This window comes from Lycorma delicatula, chromosome 5, assembly GCF_047948215.1.
Source record: "Lycorma delicatula isolate Av1 chromosome 5, ASM4794821v1, whole genome shotgun sequence".
NCBI classification, from domain to species: Eukaryota; Metazoa; Arthropoda; class Insecta; order Hemiptera; family Fulgoridae; genus Lycorma; species Lycorma delicatula.
The window spans coordinates 50,988,126-51,010,346 of NC_134459.1; the positions used below are offsets into that span (position 1 = coordinate 50,988,126).

Below are 22,221 nucleotides of genomic sequence, written 5' to 3' on the forward strand. Positions count from 1 at the left end.
TAAATCAACACTGTAAAAAATAGCATATGCAAGTATTTTATTATCTCAACAAGGCTGGTGGCAAAGAGGCTTCCGCTGGTCCTACAACTAGAGTTTTCACCCAAGGCACCCGTAGAGTCATTTTTGAAAAATTATCACTAAAAATGTAATATATTATTCATAAATGTAGGTTACGTTCGTAATTAAATCAAAATAAGAAAAATGCACAAGTTGGGTTTTTAAGAGTATGATAATTTCCGTGTGGCACTGAATGTGTTAAAAAAGAAGAGTTCCAACTAACTTAATAGTTTATTTTCTGTGATTTAGGAAGGGAGGTGGTGGTAAGAATTCTATTGAGATAGGGATGCTGAAACTCTTGCACATATTTTAATATTTTTGTATGGGAGAATATTGTTTAAAAGTTTGGTAAAAATCCCTGTTTGAGATTTCTTTGTTAAAATTTTTATAGATTTAGGCATATTAACCTTTTGGGAAACAAGAAAACGTAAACCTTTTCTATATGATTTTTAATAATTTTAATGCCAGAATAAATTTTGAAAAAAAAAAAATTAATATATTTGTTTAGATTTTGTTAATGTAGGGTTTGAGAATACCTGACATGTGGAGGGCAAGGAGGCCAAAACATTTTGAATACAATTACATATTTTAATTCTTGCCTATGGTATATCACGTTTAACAAAACAGATTTAACATAAATTATTTCTAATTTGATTATTTTTGATGAGGTAGGAGGCATGAGCTCTTGGGTGGACAAGAAGACACATGATCCTCTTTTACTTATGTAATTTAAAAAATTTTTTTTGAAATGCATTATTGTTTTGAAAAAGAAAAGTGTGAAGATCACAATACTTAGATTTTTATTTTGGAAAGGTAATAAGAGTACTGCTCGGGGCAGGGGTTTGATTGTCTTATGTAATATTTTTTATTTTCTTCTGAAGGCGTAATATGTTTTGAAAAAGAAGTATATTTCATTTTAATGTTTTTCACTTATCTTTTTTACAGAAAAAATTCTGTAATGGAACCACCATTAAGAATTTGCCATCTGAAAAAATTTTTAACCACCTTTAACAGAGGTTACAGGTGGTTAAAAATTCTTTCAATTTCAGTAGTGCAAAATTATTTTTTGAATAAATGTGTCTTTTACTGTATGTGTAATAGAGAGTCAGGTTTTCTTTGGATTGGTAATTTGTGGGTTCTGTATATTATTTACAATTTCTGGCATTACCCATTACCACTGTGTATTTGGTCAGTTTTGTAAGAAATAGAATTGCGTTTTTAAGATTTAATCATAATTTTTTTATTAAGTTATAATCGATTTCTTTTATATAGATTTTAATTGATTGATTATTTTTAAGGTTTGGTCTTTATGGTACGCCATTTGAAGCAGAATTGTTTGATGTGGAACCACCTGTTCCAGCAAAATTTTCATCGATGCCGGTTACTTATGCTAGTCTTGTTGCTGCTCAGGATGTCAACTGGTCTAATAGTGCACCTAATGTTACATCACCGTTTTTTTCTGGTGTTTCTGCTGAACCTATCGACCTGAGGGAACTTTTACCTATATTTGGTAACAATTTTTTTCTAAATTGTAAAAATTGATTTACTCTTGAAACATATAAATCACAATCAGATTTATAATTTTAATTAATTTTGAAATAAACCAATTTTTATATAAATTAGTATTTTAATGAGGTGGTTTGGTCTAAGTTTTTTTTACATGTTATATGTCATTTTACATGTTCCTTCTATGTTGAAAGACAACCTATCTTTCATTTACAGCATACATTTAGGCATGTTAGCGTATTTGTTAGCAGGCATGTATGTGTATATGCATGTGCACACATGCATAACTGTACATATGTGTATGCGCACTCATACATGGTTTTATATGATAAAGCCTATGATTTATCAGATAAAGTACCAGCACTGATTCAGTTAGTTGCACTAGAGAGAGGTAGAAGTTGTACAGTTAATTCTTGTACTATCAAAATTATTATACAAATAGAATCTCTATTTATCATGCAAGTTTGATTTGGAAGCTATAGTGATGTATTTTTTTTATTTAGTTGAGTTGGTAGTAAATTGTAACTTATTACTTCACAATAAAAAATATGTCATTACATATTTGTGTTATTTGTAATAGAACGATTTTCAATAGTACAATAATAATAAAAAACCAATGCAAGTTACATGTAATACAACACTGTTAGTACATAACCTTTCTGAAAATAACTGGTATTTAATTAATTTAGAAATGACAGAATAATATTGAAAGACTTGTACAACAAATTTTGTAGCAGCCTATTTTTGATAAAAATGTTATGGTTTAGTCATTTACTTAAAGAGATTTTGCCTCCAAATAGTGTTTCTAGGTATTAGTAACACCTTAAAATTTTTACTGAACAATTATATAATGATAAAACTTTTTCAGATTACATTTATTTATGTTATTACTTTCATAATTCTAAAAATGCATTATTTTCTTTCAGGTAATGGAAACAATCAATCTGAAAGTGGCAAGCCTAATCTATTTAATAATTTGGCTCGATTAAAAGGACTAACATCAAATTTATATATGAAAGGGTTGCTAGAAGTTGAACCTCTTCATTTCACTTGCCACTCAACTAGTGATGGGACTAAACTTGAAAAAATGGAAAGTTGTAAGTTTCAACAAATGATTGTTTTTGTCATTTTTATGTAGTTATCTTAAATAATCTGCTTTTTTAGCCAGTTATCTCCTCCCACCTTTTGATTATTCACTTATACCATTGTATTTTCATTTGTATAAAAGTGTGGAACAGAGATCTGCAGAATGGAATGTTATTGACCAGGGTTGGACTTAAAGTAAATCAAGATTGGTGAACAGTGTTGACAATTATTTCTTTAATTAAAATAAGCACATGTGAAGACTATGAAATTTTCAAAACCTTTTGAGAGACCAGACTACATTCTGAATCGTGTCAGTTATGAATTTACCAATATGTCCCTGAAACAAAGCACAAGATGCATAGTGGAAGACTTCAAATTTAAAAAGTGCATCAGTTCAAATCAAAAGTCAAATAAAGTGCTATTAATTTTATTTATATTAAAGGTGCTCATTGTGTATTTGTATCAACAGTGAATCAAGCCTAGTATTTGAGTGTTAAAAAGGCTAGGCGATAAGATGATAATTGCATGAAATTTTCACCAGCAACTTGTGGATTTTGGGTTATGACAATGCACTTTGTCACAATGCTACAGTTTTGTGTGGGAACACAAAATGCTGTCTGAACACCTACATTACTCACTGGATGTAGCCTCTTTTGAGTTTTTCCCCGAAGACAAAGTAGACTGAAGAGAATGCATTTTATGTATTCACATTAATGTCATCAATAGCAAGTACAGCACAGTTCTGAAGAAATTCCACACAACGAGTTTCAAAGCTGTCTTGAAGGGTGGTGTATGTGAATCCATTCTACCTTTAAGAGTATAGCTTCTGAAGGAGATTGCTTTAAAATGTACTACTATGAAAATCAGCATATTAGTGAGTGTAGGTTTTGGGTTTTTTTTTATAAATTACATGCATAAAACTGTTTTTTTTTTTGTTTTTAATTTTATATTTTACTAGGATCCTCATTTCTTAAAATTATTTATAATTTAGTTATATGGTTAAAAAAAATGTATAAGTAAAAAAAAATGCTGTTTGTACATGAAGTGCGACACTCCTTCGAACAAAGTTGGTAACAGATGATCTAGTTCATTATACAAATGACTACTCTGAAAACAAACTAATGGTTTTGCTGATCTTGAGGTCAACACGGTTTATCCAGATTTATTAGAAGGTTTGTCCAGATTTATTATCCATTTTTTTAAATTACATGAATGTAATGAAAATTAATTTTTTTAAATTAATGAATGTAATGTAATACTTGAATGTCAATTACATGAATAAAAAAAATCTGCTGTAGACATAACTTCCTTGTATGCCTATTAAATTACATATACATTTTTAAAATGAAAAGTACCTAAAATTTTATTTCATTATAACTTTGGATATTTTTTCATAATGTTTTTTTTATTGTTATTATTGAATTTTTATGTATTGTAAAATGAAATGAAATGAATTGTAAAACAATTGAGATTGTTTTTTGCTATTAAAAAAAAAGAAGAGATAACGTCTGATTTGAATCGATGTGCCTTCTCCCTATAAGATCCAAATATTTCATTAATTAAAATTTCATTTGGCTATAACTGCGGAACCAATGAAAATAAGTACCACTTATGATATATTGTTGAAAAGCTCTCAATGATGCTTATTACTGCAGTTAAGAAAAAGTCCAAAATCCAATTTTTTTTTTTATTTTGGGCTTTTTTTGGATACTTTTGGTTCAGTCAATTGCACTCAAAAGAGGAGGTGCACAACTGTGTGTTACAACAGTCCTAAATCCAAAATTTCAACATCCTAATCGTACCGCTAATCATTTTTGAGTTATGTGAGATACATACATGCATATGGTATATTTGTACAGATGTCACGTTGAAACTAGTCAAAATGGATTCAGGGATGGTCAAAATGGATATTTCCATCGAAATCTGAAAATTAAATTTTTTACGATCACAATACTTCCTTTACTTCTTAATAAGGAAGTAATAATGTGTAAAAAATAATTATACAATAAAAGTTCTGATGACTACTGTAATACAACATAGTATAATAATAATGCTACCTTTTGCTGGTTTGAAGACTGCCTCCTGATCTCAGAAATTTTAGAAGGAACAGTTCATTGCTGGCAGAAATTATTATGCAGTATGCAGCAGTTTGGATAAAAATACTGCAGTAAATTTTTTTTTTTAAATCTTACATTATCACTAAAGTACAAGGAAACACTTTGAAATTTTAAGATTTAATAAGTAAAAAAAGCCTTCCAAACTGCTGGATGATAGGCTATGTATGACATGGATATTAATAAAGCAGTTAAAAGAGTTAAATGACTTGTCAAGTTAACATGTAAGTTACATTGTTTAAAATTTTAGAACTGTACTTTGCATGTAATAAATATATTTTTTTATTCTGTCATCAATAGAATTAGTTAATTTGTTAAATGTATAAGTGATTTTAAACAGGTGGTGTTAACAACCCATGGGTTGGTTTGTATGAAGCTCAGCCTATGCAGATTACTACATCAGATGCTGCTAAGAAAACGTCTAATGAATATGTAAGAATTTTTTATTTTGTATATTTTTTTTGTAAGCTGTTGTAATTAATGGTGTCTACATCTAATGCTTTTATATTTGTATTAATGGTGGGGTTTTCTGGTAAATTTATTGTTATTTTATTTGCTGTTACTTTAGTGCTGTATTGTTATATTTTATGGTATATTCTTTTAAGTATAAAACAAAATAAAACTGCATGGTAATTTGTAATTATTGAAATGAAAAAAGGGATAGTATCTATGGCATGCATGCCACTGTGTGAAATAATGTAAAAATTAATCTCTTAATTAAACTTATCCCAATGAAGATTATCATTTTGAAGTTTCTTAAAAATTTGACAGGTTTTTTATACTCAATATTTTATGATTCTTTATTAATTTTTTTATATTTCTTTTTTAATTTAATTTCATTCTCTGTAACCCAATTGGTTTAGTTATACAAGAATATATATTACAAACATTATTGATAATTTTCACAAATTATCAATAAATATTAATTATTGAGTTTGCATAAAAATAAAATAAGTTTTGTTTGTTCCAAAGTATAAAGCGTGAAATTAGATTTAAAACATTTTTGAATATTACTTTAAAAAAAAAATATATATATATTTTTTTCATGATGTTTAGTGTGCTGCAATTAATATTTAAAAGAAAAAAGATCATGCTTGAACATATCAAGATAGCAAGCTTATTGTAAATTTGCTGTTTTGTATAATAACAATCATCTTTTCAAATTGTGTTCATCATAAAATTATAAATGCTTTTATCAGCTAAAATATTACCACTGTTACTTGTAAAGATTAATTTATAACATAATCAATTCTTACTAATATTAATATCCAACGATGGTAATACACAACCCTTATGTTTACACCTGATAAAAATTCCATGGCTTTGAAAAGCTTACTATATACATTGGTGAATTTTTTATTGTTTGCTATGTTGGTATGTTCATGGTGAGTTTTATTAATTATAAATAAAAAAACATTAAGAGACACTTAATGTCTCTTTGTAGCCATTTTGTGGTTTTGCAGGACATATTAATTTTAGGACTTACTAAAAGGTTATAATATCTGACTGTTGCTAACTGCATTGTACTTGTTAAGTTAAATTGTATTTTTAAGTGGTTATTCATCTACTTTATAGTGAATTGGTAAATAATTATTTGTTTTTTTTTTGTTTTATACTTTGATTTGTTGTTGATTATAGTTGTGAATAGCAATATGAATTTAGTACAACTTCAAAAACCCCAAGCAAAGTCTTCTCAGGGCTTCTAATGAGATTGTTTCTGTGTACTTAAAAATTGTCATTGCCCTATGTGGTGATATATTATACCTGATACTCATTATTTCTTAATTTATCATGTTAGCCCTGAAATATTTATAATATTTTACATTACGAATTGCCTCTTGTTTCATAGCGCTTAATCTTGTCCGAGAATGAAGTTCAGTGGTACCATCCTGAATGGTACCACTTTCTTATCTACAGAGAATTATTTTGCCGTCATACTTTTTTATATTACTGTAGTTGTTGATTTTATGTAAGAATGTAGTAGACATATCCATAATTGTTTATTTCATCTTAAACCATCTGTAGTAGGAAGAAAAAAGTTACATTACTTTTTTAGTTGCCGTAAAGATTGTTTTATGTCCAAACCTAAATAAACAAAAAAGAAACTATACCGTAAACTTTGTGTATAAATGCTAGTTTTAACTTATTATTTACAATTTGATTATAGCAAGTTTGTTCTCAAAGATAAACTTGCTTTAATATGTTTTATATTGTTATAGTTCTAAATACACAGGATATTTACATTTTCATAATCTATTCCCTGTACATTTAAATTAATCTATGTCTCATGCTGATAGACCAGTTTCATTTCATTTATAATTAATGCTATGTCATGATGTGATGCATATTTAATTTTAAGCTTTTTTTAGAGAAAGAAATAAGTAATTAGATGATCCAAGTGATTTGTTTTATACAATGATAGATTTTAGAAATTTAAATTTTGAAAATCTTCATAGATCTTATCATTCATTGGTGAGTTAAAAGGAATTAGATTAGATTTAAAAGAAATCCATAAAGGATTCTGTCTGAGAAAGGCAGGTGGTCAGTTTACCGTGAAGGCAATCATAATAGCATCTTTAAATCTCTAATGGAGGGCATCCTTTAAATCCATAACAGCAGCTTCCAACTTGGCCTCATTTCTGAGATAACTACATTTAAAGATTTTGAATTGTTTAAGTTGCTTATTTGTATACCCTCAATCAGCAGTGGCAGAAGCATAGTGACAATTGTTCCAGTCTCATAATTGAGAGGTTCTCAGGTTCAAATTCTCATATCAACCTTTTTTTAACTTTACCCACTTTTCAATTTTTTTCTACATACATATACTAACATAGATGATTTTTTTGTAGTATTATATTTACAATGATCTAGAAAAAAACTAGAATTTCATGTTTGATGATTGAATATTTTATTTGAGTATTACATTTATTAACCGAAAGATCTTTATGAACATGTTTGGATAAAAATCACATGGGACTGAAGGATTAACAAATAAACAAAAAAAAATAATTTTGTAATACTTGAAAGGAAATTTAAACAAATAAATTTATTTTAATTTTCAGCTTGCTGTTATAAACTGTAGGGCGATATTTAATTATCAGAAAAAACAAATGAAACATGAGTATTTTCAGCACCAAAAACATACAGTAAAGACATGTAAATGTTTTTCGTAATTGGAGATTAAAAAACTCCCTTTGAAGTGCAACCTAATGCACTTAAAGAGGTTTTATATTGGTAAAACCTCTTTATTTAGCTGTCACTTTGGAGCATACCATACATATTTTAATATTTTTTAATATATTGTGAAGCCCACTGTCATAGATAAGCAAATTTATTTTTTTTAATGTCTTTATTTTTTCTCTCTTCTTGAATTAAATATAAGCAGTTTTACATATGTCAAATTTAATTTTTTGTTTGTCTGTAAAAATATATGTCACATGGCTGGGTAGAAAAGTGAAATTTGTATATATATTTTTCTAGATTCATATAAATATTAGAAATACTCTATACTATAAAAAATCTGGATATTAATATGAACAAATTAAAGTTAAAAAAATGTTAACATGAAGACTTGAACCCAAGACCTCATGATTATGAGACTGGAACACTTGCCACTTGGCTGCTGTTGCTGTTTGACTGCAGGTATATAAACAAGTAACTTTAACCACTCTATAGTCTTCAAATGGAATTTATTTGGAACTGAGCCAAGCTGGAATCTGTAATTCTCGATTTAAAGGAGGGACTCCACTCTCGCACTACTAAAGGCATTAATAAACTACATTATAAGTTAACTGTCTGCCTAGAATAAAAAAATAATTGAGAAAAACATTTTAAAAAGAATAAGACTTCTAGTTATGGTATTCATAGTATTCATAATTTTAAAATAAAATGAAGGAGAAAAATGGAAAATTGTTAGCAATTTCTGTGTTGATTAAAAATTAAAAAAAAATTATTTTATGTATTTTTTTTATTTCTCTCAAAAAGAAGAGGATTTGTTTAAAATGTGATTGAATTGAGGTTAAAAACAGATATTACATGAGAAATAACTATCAGCTCAAGTATTTTTTTTTTTGCAATGACATATAAACATGGTCAAGGCTAGCTGTTAAAATTTGAAGGTTGTTTGTGATAGGTTTTATAATTTATTATATGATCAGTTTAATCTAATGATTAATTTGAAATAAGCTACTGTTTTATATGTTTACTTGCATCCTCCCAATTAGGAAACAAAAGAGTCCCTGGATGGTCCTGTAGGGAGTTTTACCACCTTATTTATCCCCTTTGAAGAAGCAGCATCTTATTGGCAATTAGAAAATGGTTTAGAATGAGCCAGGTTAGTAGTGGTGGCTGACACATTTGTGGTACATAATCATGGAAGAAGAAATTAGGATTGTGAAAGCAGGCGAGAAGAGGTGGGAACGATCAACGTATGAGGGATTGAGCCTGCAGTAATTTATCGTATCTGATATCTAATTAATTTATTTAGTTGAGTTAAAAGTGAAAAGAAATTTACAATGTTGCATGTGAAAGGCAGATTTAGATTATTCATTGCAAAGTCATAGTTGGAGTTTGAAGAACTGTTAGGAGGTTATATTGTTTTATAGTTACTGCCATTTAGTGTCATTGGAGCGTTAGTCTGAGTGCATTGTGCATTTGAGGTAAAATTATTTTCTAAAAAACTGTTGACATAACAGTGAAAAATTTTGATTTTATAGATTCATTCTCGAGTAAGTGAGCTTCCAGGCCCAGTATAAAGTAAGCAATTACTAGACTGTTGAAGCAACTCATTCCTGTACAGTCCACAGTGTTCTGGACAGTGACTTATGTTATGTTTACCTTATTACACGAGAGGAAAATATTGATACCAGATTTAACTTCATCTGTACAATGTAGTTTTTAGTAAAATGTGACAAACAAGAATTTCCTGAAGAATTTTTTATTGTAATTAAATCCTCTCATCTTAACAGTTACGCTAACAAATGTAAAATTTTTGTGCTTAACTGTGGAGAATTTTCGCCTATTTCAGTGAAAAAGTGATTGTGGTGTTTAGTGATGTCTAAAGAAATGATCAATTATTAAATTTTGCAATTCTGTAAAATAAAGATTTAAAGTGTTTCTTGGTGATGAACTGAGCAGTATATGGTTATGACACACATGGTCTCAGCAGAATGAAGATAATAAGTTCATTGTAAGAATATTTGATTATTGCTTTAAAATACTATTTTTTTTTTTTGGACATTACATACTTAACAAACAACACCTGCCAACGCCTTTTTATAATTGGATTGTAAAACCTCTTAATATGCGATTACTTTTTACGGAGAATTTTAAAAATAGTGTTTTCTCATTGTTCTTTTAACATTAATGAGCTGAAGGCTAGGATTTATGAAGAGATGAAAGCAGTTGTATTAATATGATGCTACAAGTTATACAGAATAATTTTTTCTTGCATTCATGGATGCATGAATGCATGCATACTCATTTAACAATTAACATCTACAGGATGTTATCTTTAAAAAATTATTTTTGTTTATAAAATGCATGATAAATGCAGTTCATTAGCCATGTAAGAATTAAAAAGGAAAATATGTTTAAATTTCATTACATGTTAACTTAAAATCACCTGTATCATATACCAGTATGTAACTAATAAACAAGAACAGGTTCAGGGATTTAGGGAAGCTGCATATGAAGGAACTTTTATTCGACTACTATAAAAGATCTATCAAATTTTTGGCTTTGATATACATGTAAGAAGAAGAAAGAGAGGAAACGCTAGACAAAATATTATGTTACTTAAGTATTGTAATTTTTTTTTAATTTGATTTGTAAGTGGTAGGAATACATTTAATTAACTGACTTTAATGCTTAGTTATTAGTTTGGACAACGAATCTAAAATTGATTTCCATGAAAATCAATTTAGAAAACTATTATTAAATTGTAATAATGGTTATTGTTTGTGTGTATATGTCTTCTAAAAGTATTAGTATGGTTTCTTTTAAAGGAAGATTATGAGTTTGACTATGAACCGAGAGAAGAAATGGGAAAAATAAAAATGAAGAAGCTTAAAGAGGTTCTTGCAAATATTAAAGAAGTTAAGGAAATGGCTAAGATTCATTTCCATGATGATGAAAATATTGTTTATCCAAAAGAAAAGATCTCTGCTACTTCTGCATCAACTGGTACTTCTACTAGCACTAGTAGTAGTTATACCAATCGAAATGTTTCATATTCCAAGGTAATATAACATGATAAATCAGTGTCAACCATTTTTCTTCTTCTTCTTTTTTTTTGTAAGATATATAATTTTGTGTGACAGTTTATATGAATTACAAAAATGCATGCTTAAAATCGATGTATGTTTGTAATATATATATATATGTATTAGTTGTAGGTAGCAATTTCTGCAGAGTTGAATCATAGTTTAGTTATCTTAAACATTGGTGCCATTACTATTGGGGGTTATAATATTGGCTTCTGATATGGAGTACTAGGTTTATTCCTGATATGATATTTGTTCTGGAATTGTCCAAAGAATTTAATGATATCACTTAATTTTTCTCTGTGTTAATTTCTAATGTTATGTATACAATTTATGTATGTATATTGATTATTTTATGATTTTATGGAAATAATTTTGCTTTCTTATTACTCATAGAATATTTTCTGAATTTAAAAAGTAAAGCTCTATGCTTTCTTCAGCCAAGATTAGGCACTATTATTAATTTTTTTGTGTAAAAAATGGAAAAACGTTTTTATCTGGAATCTTACTAATTTAGATTTAGATTTGAGCTCCATATATTCATAACTGTTTATTATTATTTTTTTATATTCATTTTATCTTGTTTATGTTACTGAAAAAAATCTGAAAAGAGGAAATAACTCTTAAGAATAATATCCAATGAAGAGTTATAAAAAGTGATTTGGTCAAAAAGTAAATTTTGATCATATATTATTTTCTACTGGGTGAAACTATTACACAGTTACAATGCATGTTTCAGGGCTTAAAACTATGTCAAAACAAGGTCCTTATAGACTTAAGTTTGCTTCTCATTCTGTTTGTTGTAGTATATTTGTTTAATTATTATTTTTTTATTTTTTCCAATAGTACTTGTCAAACTGTTCATTCTCATCTCACTATAGATTATTTCATTAGAGTATCTCTTGTTTTTAAATGGCTGATAATGTTTATCTTTTCTTCTGTTGTAAGTTGCTACTTATGCTTATTTTATTGAATTGTAAAAAGCTGTGTTGTAGATAGAAGATGACTTCATCAAATGAATAACTAAACATACTTAATGCTAATTTAAATAAAAACAGGACACAGCTAGATAAAAGCCTACAATAAAAAAACATTATTAAGTGTGGCAGAACAAACCCCTATGAAATAAGACAACAGACTGAAGAAATTTGAATGCCTCATTACACTAATGAGGCATTCAGAGACACTAACTAAACTCTTTAACAATATATTGGATGAAAATAATCCAGTTTTTTTTTGTCTTATAAAAGATAAAGATAAGTAAGAATAAAAAATGAAGATAAAGGTTGGATGAAAATAAATATACTGTTATAGGATACATTATATACTGTTATATAATAGGATACGTTACTGTTATAGGATACGTTATATATTGTTAAATGGAGTGTGTCATTAAACCGCTATATCTAACCATAGTTAATTCTATTGCGTGATTCAAAAAGGACTTCTCCTTTTATAAAAGGATATAAAAAACTATTGAGATAACATACAGATTTGGTTGAGGTATCATTTCATAGAAAAACACAAGGTTTGACACCCAACATTCACTTTGGTTCAATATGGTTTCCATTTTTAACATGACGCATCCCACCTGAAATCTATTTCACTCTGTAGCCAGCAAATCGGGTATTACCTCTGTAGCTGTGGCGTTAATTCAAAGTCTAGCTCAACAAGATCAGCAGGGAGAGGTAGTGCATAAACCCATTCTTTAATGAAACACCACAAGAAAAATTCTAGCAGGGTCAAATCTGGGGAGCAGGAAAGTCACGCAGTTGGACCTTCATGACCAATCCATCAACCTGGGAATCAAGTATTAAGAAAATCTAGGACTTCCAGGTGGTAGTGAGGTGGTGCCCTGACTTGCTGATAGTAATGGCATCCATTTTGGCCATCATTGTGTAACTGAGAAATTGCAACATTTTGAAGCATGTTCAGATAAATGATACCATTTATGGGTTGCCTAGAAGAACAACCTGTCTAAAGATTTGGTGCCAGGTGAAAATTGCTTACTAGGAGGCTTCCTACCATACACTCATTGAAAGTTAACTAGAATACAGTTGCTGACAGCAAATCAAGAAACCAAAACGCACAGTGAGCACGTTCTGCACCAGTAAATGTATCCATTTTTAATAATGCTGATGACAGGGCTACGTTGTTAGCTGTATTCTATACTAATGAACTACGCGAGTCAAAACATGGTATGCTTTGTAAGAAATGAGATCTCAACTGAATTTGTAAGTTGGCTAAATAAATTTTTGTGTGCTTTTAAAGTTGGAAAGTCCTTTTTGAATTGCCCATTACTTTTTTTATTACTATATTAATGTTAAATTAATGTGTTACTATAAATGTTTTTTGTCAGAACATTCAGTATGCTCACTGCAAACAATAATTATAAGTTATGTCCACTATAAATTAATATGTCAAATATAAAACATTAGATGAATATTATGTGAAGTTTTAATTTCAATTAACTACTAAAAATCTGATAATATTTTAGGTGAGTAGCTTGTTAGAAAAAGAAAATTAACATTTTTAATAATTTACATATGTTTTGTTCATATGTGTCTAGAGTTGACAGAATCCAGTTGTTGGAAATTAACAAGATTATTTAATATTTTATTTTAAATAAAGGGAATAATATTAATTAAAAATTACCTTTTAAAGACAGTTCATGTAAGAATACATTTTGAATAAATATGAAAATATTTATAACTTATCTAACCTAGAATTAATTTAATTACATCTGCTGTTCTTAATGACAGTCGTTGATATTTTATCTTCGCTATCAATGTTTGACATGTTCTTCATTTTCATTTATATTTACCTTTTCATTATCTGAATTACTCTGTATAAAACCTTCAGTCTCAATAAATTGATTGGTATCAAGCAAGAGAATTTATTTTAAATATGTTAGAATAAAAATTTGTAACTAACTAATTAAAAGAAAATGCTGTAAAGAATATTGAATAATGTTCTAAAAGTTTACTTTAAATCATTTTTTTTTTTAGTTATATCTAATGAATTTTGAACAATAAACAAGAGACTAATGAAAATACATCTTTTACTATTCTATAGTAGATTGTTCTCACTGGTCAAGGAAATGTGCTTCCTAATGTAAAGAGAAAAATAAATTATTTGTTCAGAATTTAAATCTTAAATGTTTTATTAGATAATTTACCTAATATGCACTCATATTAGTGTGTAAACACAAAAGTAGGTATAATAAAGAATTACTTAGGGGGCTATATTTTCTGAAAATAAAGGCTAGAAATATGAAAAGATTTTTGATTAGTCTTTAGCATTATTAGAAAATAGTAATTTAAAAAGTGGTTAATTTTGTCAACAATAAGGACTAGAAATAAATCACCTTTTACATGCTTCCTTAGCATAAGAACGGTTATGGGGTTGTTTGTTTTATTTCATTTGAGTTTGTGACATAAATTAATTTTTAAATTTTAAAGTAATGTATAATGTGAAAATTAATATGTATTAATTTCCTGCAAGACTGATGTGAAAATTATGTATCTTGACTTTTCCATGGCCAACAAAAAGGTAAATTTTTAGATCCTAATAATTTGATATATCTAGTTAATCTTTTATAGTTTCTATGAATTTACATAGTTCAGTTATCATGTGGTGCATATACCTGTGTTCATTTTTTGTATTGGAGCTTATTTTAAACATTTTCTGTATTTTACAGCAGTAGGAAAACAATTTTGCTAGTAATTACAATTCTCTTTTGAATGATAAATATGAAATTTCGGTTTGGAAATCTTGTTATAATATATAAAACATGTCTGTGAACTACAAATCAAGCATTGTTGTATTGCATTTTATCATGCAGTTTATTAACCATAATTCTCATTCCCTGATCAAAATGAAGTTATGGAATGTATCACTAATCTTTTTATAATGTAATTATAAAGAAATAAAATTTTCTTGGCATTGTTTTACAAAAATGCCAAAGGAACAAGGGATTTTGTTAATGGGCCTATGTCCTTTGGTTTTTTTATATCTGTTGAATTATTTATGTGTAATATATAAAGAATTCCTTTTGAACAATATTGAGCCATTATTCTCTAAAACGTAAGTACCCATAAATATATTTCGATTTCAGTGCAGTCATATGCGATATAATAAAAAAATAATATATTTAATTTAGCTTTACAGTTACCCATTGATTTTCATTTTTTTAATTTTATTTTGCTTTCTTAAAGCAGCAATACAATAAGCTGTGTAATTATTATTTTTTGTTGTTTTGATGTCATTCACATAAAACATAAAAGCAGTCAAATTTGATATAGCTATTATGTAATTGCACAGGAACACTACAATTTTTTTTTAGATATGGGGTTCAGACTGCTGAGAATCAGTTTCAGATGGTCATTATTATCACTAACTGAACTTTCTGGATTGGATGATATGTTGGTGTACTCATATTTGTTTCTCATGCATATGAACTGAAATGCAAGAACCATAAGTATAAATAATGATGAAGTAATAGAGTTAAAAAGGAAATTGTCAAATTTAAAAGATTAAATATATTCATAAAGAAAAATTATCATAATTACTAACTTGAATTATCACTCAAATCAATTAGATAAGGTAAATATACATCTACATAAAAAAATCGAAGGTAAATATATATCTGTCAATAGTGACAATCACTATTGTACATTTTAAAATCTGAGTTTTCTATGAAATTATTGGCAACATTGTGAGAACTATCCATTGCATTAAATTATGTGATTTGCATAACGTAAAAAAAACAAACCATTCATGACCGTGCATTAAACAAAACATTAATGAGTGATAAGAAAGTATCAACAGGTTCTATGTTCACTTTTTAACATTGACGTTGTAAAACTTGATCTATTTTAATAATCTGACCACATGTACACTATGAACATACTTCAGGATTAATTAAATTAAATAAATAAAGAGATGGGGAATTTTTTAACAATCAAGAAAATATGAATTAAAATGCAGTAAGCACTGCATACTATAAAGTTGCTAACTAGTTGCTCAGGATGGGAGCTTACATCATACATGGGCATTGACATGGTAGTGTTAAAACAGTAATTGAGAAAATATTAAGGTTTATTATTACTTCTACATTTAATGGTTAATATATTTGATAAATTTTAAGTTTGTCTAATATATCAGCTACCAGATACTAAAGTTATTTTCATTCCCATTTTATTCTCTTAATTGTCGTTTTCTATTTGTTTTTCTGACTGCAGGTTTAACATTATATGATAATTTTGCCACTTAACTCATTTGTAATAGGGTTATCTTTGTCAATCCAATGAATAATTTTATATTTTCTTAGTGGTTAGTGAGTGGCTATATAATCTAATGAAGTGATGCTCCAATATGTCTCCTTCGGATAACTCCGAAAGAACTCTGAATTCTACTAGAGTTTTGCATTCTTCTTGATTGCTTGTGTTGATTCGTCTATCACTCAAAACCGTATGAGTCCATACTCAAAACCATTATATTACAGAATCAAACTAGTTTAGAAAATTGTTTTATTGTGATGAGGAAGGATATTCATGAACATTTTAAAATACTAAAATCTGTTAGCCATTTTTGTCTAAATTTGAATAAATTTCCATTTTCTTTTACTTTTTAGTGAAACCCCTTTATGTTCCTACCTAATTTTCACTTTGTGTTTGATCAGTTAGGTGTTTTATTTAGAACAATTGCCTTATTTATTTTTACACATTTTATATTATTTTTCAGTAATAATTCATTTTAGTGGTGGCATCAAATAGGCACCCTGAATTCTTGTGCAACCTTAATTAATTTTTTCTCATACACGGATTCTTGGAAAATTTAATTTATGAACCTTTATGTGTATATCTTTTCAAATATTTTGTTTAATTACTTATTGACTTGTTAAAGTTGTAGGTTTCTTTATTTCTCTACAATTGCGGGTTTCAGGTAAGAGTCCTTGTAATAGAAAGAAATTAAATTTTTTTATTCACCAGAAGATTTTTATTACTTTTCTCATTGCTATCCAATGAAAAAATCAGAAAATAATGACATTTGCCAGTTCTGCTTGTTTGAGTAGCAGCTGAATAAAATGCACCTAACGGATCTGAGATCATAGCATAGATTAGTTGCGTATGTGTGTAAATTTTGAAGAATGTGATGAGCAGATCTTACATTAACCTAAATTCTGATCTAAATATCACATGGCAAATTACATATTCGAAGGTTTAAAACTGTTCATTTGAGAGTGAAGATTCTTCTGGCAATTTCTCAATAAAATTATTAGCTGCTCATTACTGAAGAGTTGGTAAAGTCTTAATGTATAATTAATTTCCATTGCTTGATGATTATACATACTAACCAAGACAGGATTTTCTAAGTTCCTTTTGTTTTTCTTTAATATCACTAGTAGAATAAAATCTAATAGTAAATCATTCATAATAAAGATTCTTTTCTTATGCTTTTGAGATGTTAAACTAGTTTTTGGCGTGTAGATAAATTACATACTGCTGTACTTCTGTTACTTTTGATGTACGAGGGTCGTTCAATAAATCCTTAAAAAATCCAAGAGATGGCACTTGTAGTATTGAAAGTTGTTTGCTTGTAGTAAGTGTCATTTGTCGCTAAAGTGCAGTTAAAGTTTCAGCTGTATCTATCATGTGGTTTCATTTTCATAGTCAATTGAAGCAACAAGCTGTTGTTTATTTAGAAAAATGGAAAAGTGAATTTCGAGTGGTGATTAAAGAGATCAAAGCTGAGTTGGATGAAGTGCATGGCACATCTGCTTCTGTGTTTGCAACTGTTTACAATTGGGTAAATTAGTTTAAATGTGGCCAAACATTGACAAAAGATGAACATCATTCAGGATGTCCAGTGGTAGTGACCACCCCGAAATGATTGACAAAATTCATGATATGGTTTTGAGTGATAGACGAATCAAAGTGTGTGAAATAGTTGAGGCCACAGGCATATTCCAAGGTACAGTGTTTATAATTTTGCCCAAAAAATTCAGTGAAGAAACTTTTGGCAAGATGGGTGCCGTGTTTGTTCTCAGTGGAGAATAAACGCATTTGTGTGGTTGACTCTGAGGCTGTTTTGGTGCTTTTCTGTTGCAATCCTGACAACTTTCTGCGTCGATACGTAACTGTAGATGAAACATGGATACACTACTACACTCCAAAGACAAAAGAACAGTCAAAAAGTAGGTTTTTGAAGGAAAAGACTGTGAAATCGGCCGGCAAGGTGATGGCTACAGTTTTTTGGGATGCAGTGGTATCATCTACACTGATTACTTGGAAAAAGGACAAACAATAATTGGAGAGTATTTTTTCTTGTTATTATACAGGTTGAGTGAAGAAATCAAGAAAAAAGTCGCTCTTCCATCAAGACAATGCGCGGGTGTTCACTGTGCAGTTTCAATGGCAAAAATTATGGAATTAAAGTTTGAATTATTACAACATCCACAGTATTCACCAGATTTGGCCTCCAATGATTTTTTTTAATTTCCAAATTTGAAAAAATGGCTTGGTGGGCAGCGGTTCACGTTGAATGAGGAGGTCATCGCCCAATGCGATGACCTCCTGCTGTGCTTATTTTGAGGACCTTTTGAAAGCCTACTTTTTGGACAGCTTAAAAAAGTTGGAGAAACTTGGAAAAATGTATAGTGTTAAAAGATTATATTGAAAAATAAAAATTTATACAAAATAATTTGTTTTTCCATCTTTTTTAAGTACTTATTGAAAAATAAAAATTTATACAAAAGTACTTATTGAACGACCCTTGTATTACCACTTTTATTATGTTCAAAAAAACATTAAAAGAAATAAACGTACAACATAATCTGAAGTATATTAACATTAATTCATAAGTAATGTCATTACAATTCACACGTGCTGATTAAATTAAGATGAGCTATTTAGAAATAATCAGGTGGAGAGGCCTACTTGATTCACTGATTTTACATTAATAAAAATTCCAAGCACTTTTCAAATCCTACTATTGTCAAATGAGGTTTGTGGACTAGAATCTTGGTGGGTCTATATATGCTGAACTGTTAGGTATGTCTTAACATTGAATTTTTTTTTTGGTCAAATTAAAATATTTGAGGTTTCATTGCAGTGTGTTACAGATTTTAGTTGTATTGTTACTGCTAATTATTGTTTAATTATACATTTTTTGTTATGTTTGGTAAGTTGTTACATATATCTTATTTCTTAAAAAACTAAAATACTATTTTAAGAAATGTTACTATTGTTTCCTTTTTCTTTGTACAGGAAGGAACAATTAGCTGGCAACAGTTATTGATGGCTCCAGCCCAGCAGATGCTTGTAATTGAAAGAATGCACTCAGGTGCCCGTCGGTTTGTTGTACTTGATCTGGGTGCCCCTGTATTATTAACAGATTTGTTGATTCCTGCTTGTCCTGAACTGTTGTCATTATCTATTGATATTTGGACAAGAGCTGAAGAAGTTGATGCACAAAGACTGGTTGTTGCTTCTGATATTGGTACAAAAACACTGGTGATGAGTGACATTCAGCCTCCACCTATATGTCAGTTCATTAAGGTGTGTTTCTCATTTTTATCATCACACAATTCTGTTAACAATATTGTGTATACATTATGTACAGTTTAGTGATTGGGTGCCTCACTTTTTATTCTCACATGAATTATTTGATACATAGAAAGAAAAAGTGGGAAAGTTTTTCTAAAAAAAAAAAAGGTTATAATAATCAATGAATATAAATTACTTGAAAACCATTTACAGACGATAGTCATAAAATTAGTTATTGTCATTGCAAAAAAAGGGATTAGCAAAGCTAAAAAAAAAACCAACCTTAGAACATCAATAAAAGAAGTATAAATGTAAATAGATAACACAAACACGTAGCATGCGTGCAACCTTAATATACAGGATGATTCAAAGAAACAGGAAATTAAAAAAATTAAATAACGTTAATGAAAAATTTTTTTTAGAAAATGATTTTTATTTCATGTGATTGTACAAATGTTGCCATTTTAGGATCCTTACATTTTAGTTTATTTTTTAAAGATGACATCTTGCAGATGATCTCCTCTTCTACGTAAACACTCACTAAGTCTCTTTGTTAAATTGTTCATGGTTTGACGTAACGTCTCAACTGGAATTTCCGCAATTGCTTCTCGGATCTTTGCCTTCAGTTCTTCCATTGTAGCAGGTCTACTGTGGAACACTTTGCTTTTAAGGTGATCCCACAAAAAATAATCGCAAGCTGAGAGATCAGGCGATCTGGGAAGCCATCTAATGTCACCATTTCGTGAAATGACACGTTGTCCAAACAGTCGGCGTACAGCTGCCATCGATATTCATGCAGTATGTGACGTTGCTCCGTCTTGTTGAAACCAGGCTGTGTTAAGAATTGGTGGAAATCTCTTTGTTGTTCCACAACAAAGGTTTCAAGCATGGCTACGTAACGAGCCAACGTCACTATAATCGCAAGACCGTTGTCATCTTCAAAAAATAAGGGCCTATAACACTGTAAGCTGACATAGCACACCACATGGTCACTTTCTGGCTGTGCAACAGACGCTGGTGTAGCGGCATAGGATTTTCTTGTGCCCAGTATCTGAAATTTTGCTTGTTAACAAATCCACTGAGGTGGAAATGCGCTTCGTCTGACATCTACAGTTCGTGAACAAACTCTTCGTTATCATTTATCTTCTGAAGCATTACATTACAGAATTGTGCTCGCACAACTTCATTGTTCGGTTTCAGTTCCTGGACGATCTGCAACTTGTATGGTTGGAATTGCAAGTCCTTCACTAACATTCTTCGAACACTTGAACTATGCAATTGTAAAGATGCTGAGAGACGACGGATTGACCGATGTGGGCTTCATGTGACAGCATCTTGTAAAGCTTGAACATTCTGTGATGTACGGACGGTTCGCTCACGGCCTGGAGGTTTCTTTTTCATTGCCGAACCAGTTTCCTCAAAATTAGATATCCATGTTTTAATTGCATGTGCTGATGGAACACAGTCGTACCATCCCAGATTAAAGTGACGGTGAAATTCTCTACGCGCTCCCTCCACACTGTCATCGTTTTTGTAAAACGCTTTGATAGCAAATGCACGTTGCGCACCCCTCCAAGGATCCATGACAACTAAATGGCAGGTGAGGTTAGAGAGGCTGGTGCCACTTATCAAGTGGTACCAATCGCCCACGGCTATCAACACAACTTTCAAAATTTCCCGTTTCTTTGAATCACCCTGTACTTTATTAAGACGTTGTGTATGGACACTTTTTTATTTATTCTTTTTGCCTCCCTCCCTTACTTTTTATTTTTTCTTCCTTTTCTCTTCCCATTTTTCCTAAAGTGTAATATTAAAAAAAATTAATATTGTAATGCACGGTTTAATAGTTGGGTAGTTATAATTAAAAAATAATGTATATTTTATGTAAATTCCAAATGTATGTTACTTAACAGGTTCCTATCGTTTTTAACTGTACAAGTTATTTATTGCTTATAGAAATCAATAACTTATGGATGTCATAAATGTATAGATAGGTATTAAATTAATTTAAAAAAAATTAATTTTTTTTTACATACCATTTTTTTAGTCCAAAAGATTATACAATACATGAGAATAAAGAATAAAATGTTATACTAATGCTTCAAAGCAGAGGAATAAGTTGTCTTCTACAAATATATATATATATATTGTAGGGCAGAGGAGCACTAAACATTTGCAGATAGATAGATAATTGGCTGATTTCAGTGTGCAGTAGAATGCAAATTAAAAAGAAATGGTAATAATAATAATTGCATTAATAAAAAAATAGGTCAGGTTAGAATATTTTTTGTTAGTGTTATGCGTTTGGTAATTGTAGTCTTGTTTTATGTGTAGATTACTACAATTGGTCGTTATGGTATGAATACAACAAAGTGTAGAATACCAGTTGGCTCATTTTACGGTCACATTTTGGTTCTTCCGGGAGAAGATTATGCTGAAAAGAACTCTCATATACAAAATATTAGTGAAGAAAATATACAGGTATACGTTTAGTTTCAATTTTCTGAAGCTGTAATTAAAAATTAAATGGTAGAATTTTGTGCATTGAATTTTCTCTGTAATCATCAGTGTGTTAAAAACCATCTTTACAATATGAGACAAACAGTTTCATATTGTTTTATATTACTTAAGCGTTTCTGATCATGT

General features: G+C 29.3%; 1 protein-coding gene across 3 annotated transcripts in view; it reads left to right on the forward strand.

Annotated features, from left to right (window-relative positions):
* Bruce (BIR repeat containing ubiquitin-conjugating enzyme) overlaps positions 1 to 22,221 on the forward strand; it is a 265,772-nt gene that overhangs the window by 70,489 nt on the left and 173,062 nt on the right. For 2 of the 3 annotated variants that reach the window (XM_075366104.1, XM_075366105.1), the window contains exons 17-22: positions 1,356 to 1,567; positions 2,490 to 2,660; positions 5,104 to 5,195; positions 10,769 to 11,002; positions 19,297 to 19,587; positions 21,910 to 22,056. In XM_075366104.1, the coding sequence (XP_075222219.1) occupies positions 1,356 to 1,567; positions 2,490 to 2,660; positions 5,104 to 5,195; positions 10,769 to 11,002; positions 19,297 to 19,587; positions 21,910 to 22,056 (1,147 nt within the window). The remainder of the gene's footprint in view (positions 1 to 1,355; positions 1,568 to 2,489; positions 2,661 to 5,103; positions 5,196 to 10,768; positions 11,003 to 19,296; positions 19,588 to 21,909; positions 22,057 to 22,221) is intronic. The other variant, XM_075366106.1, reaches the window with a different exon arrangement.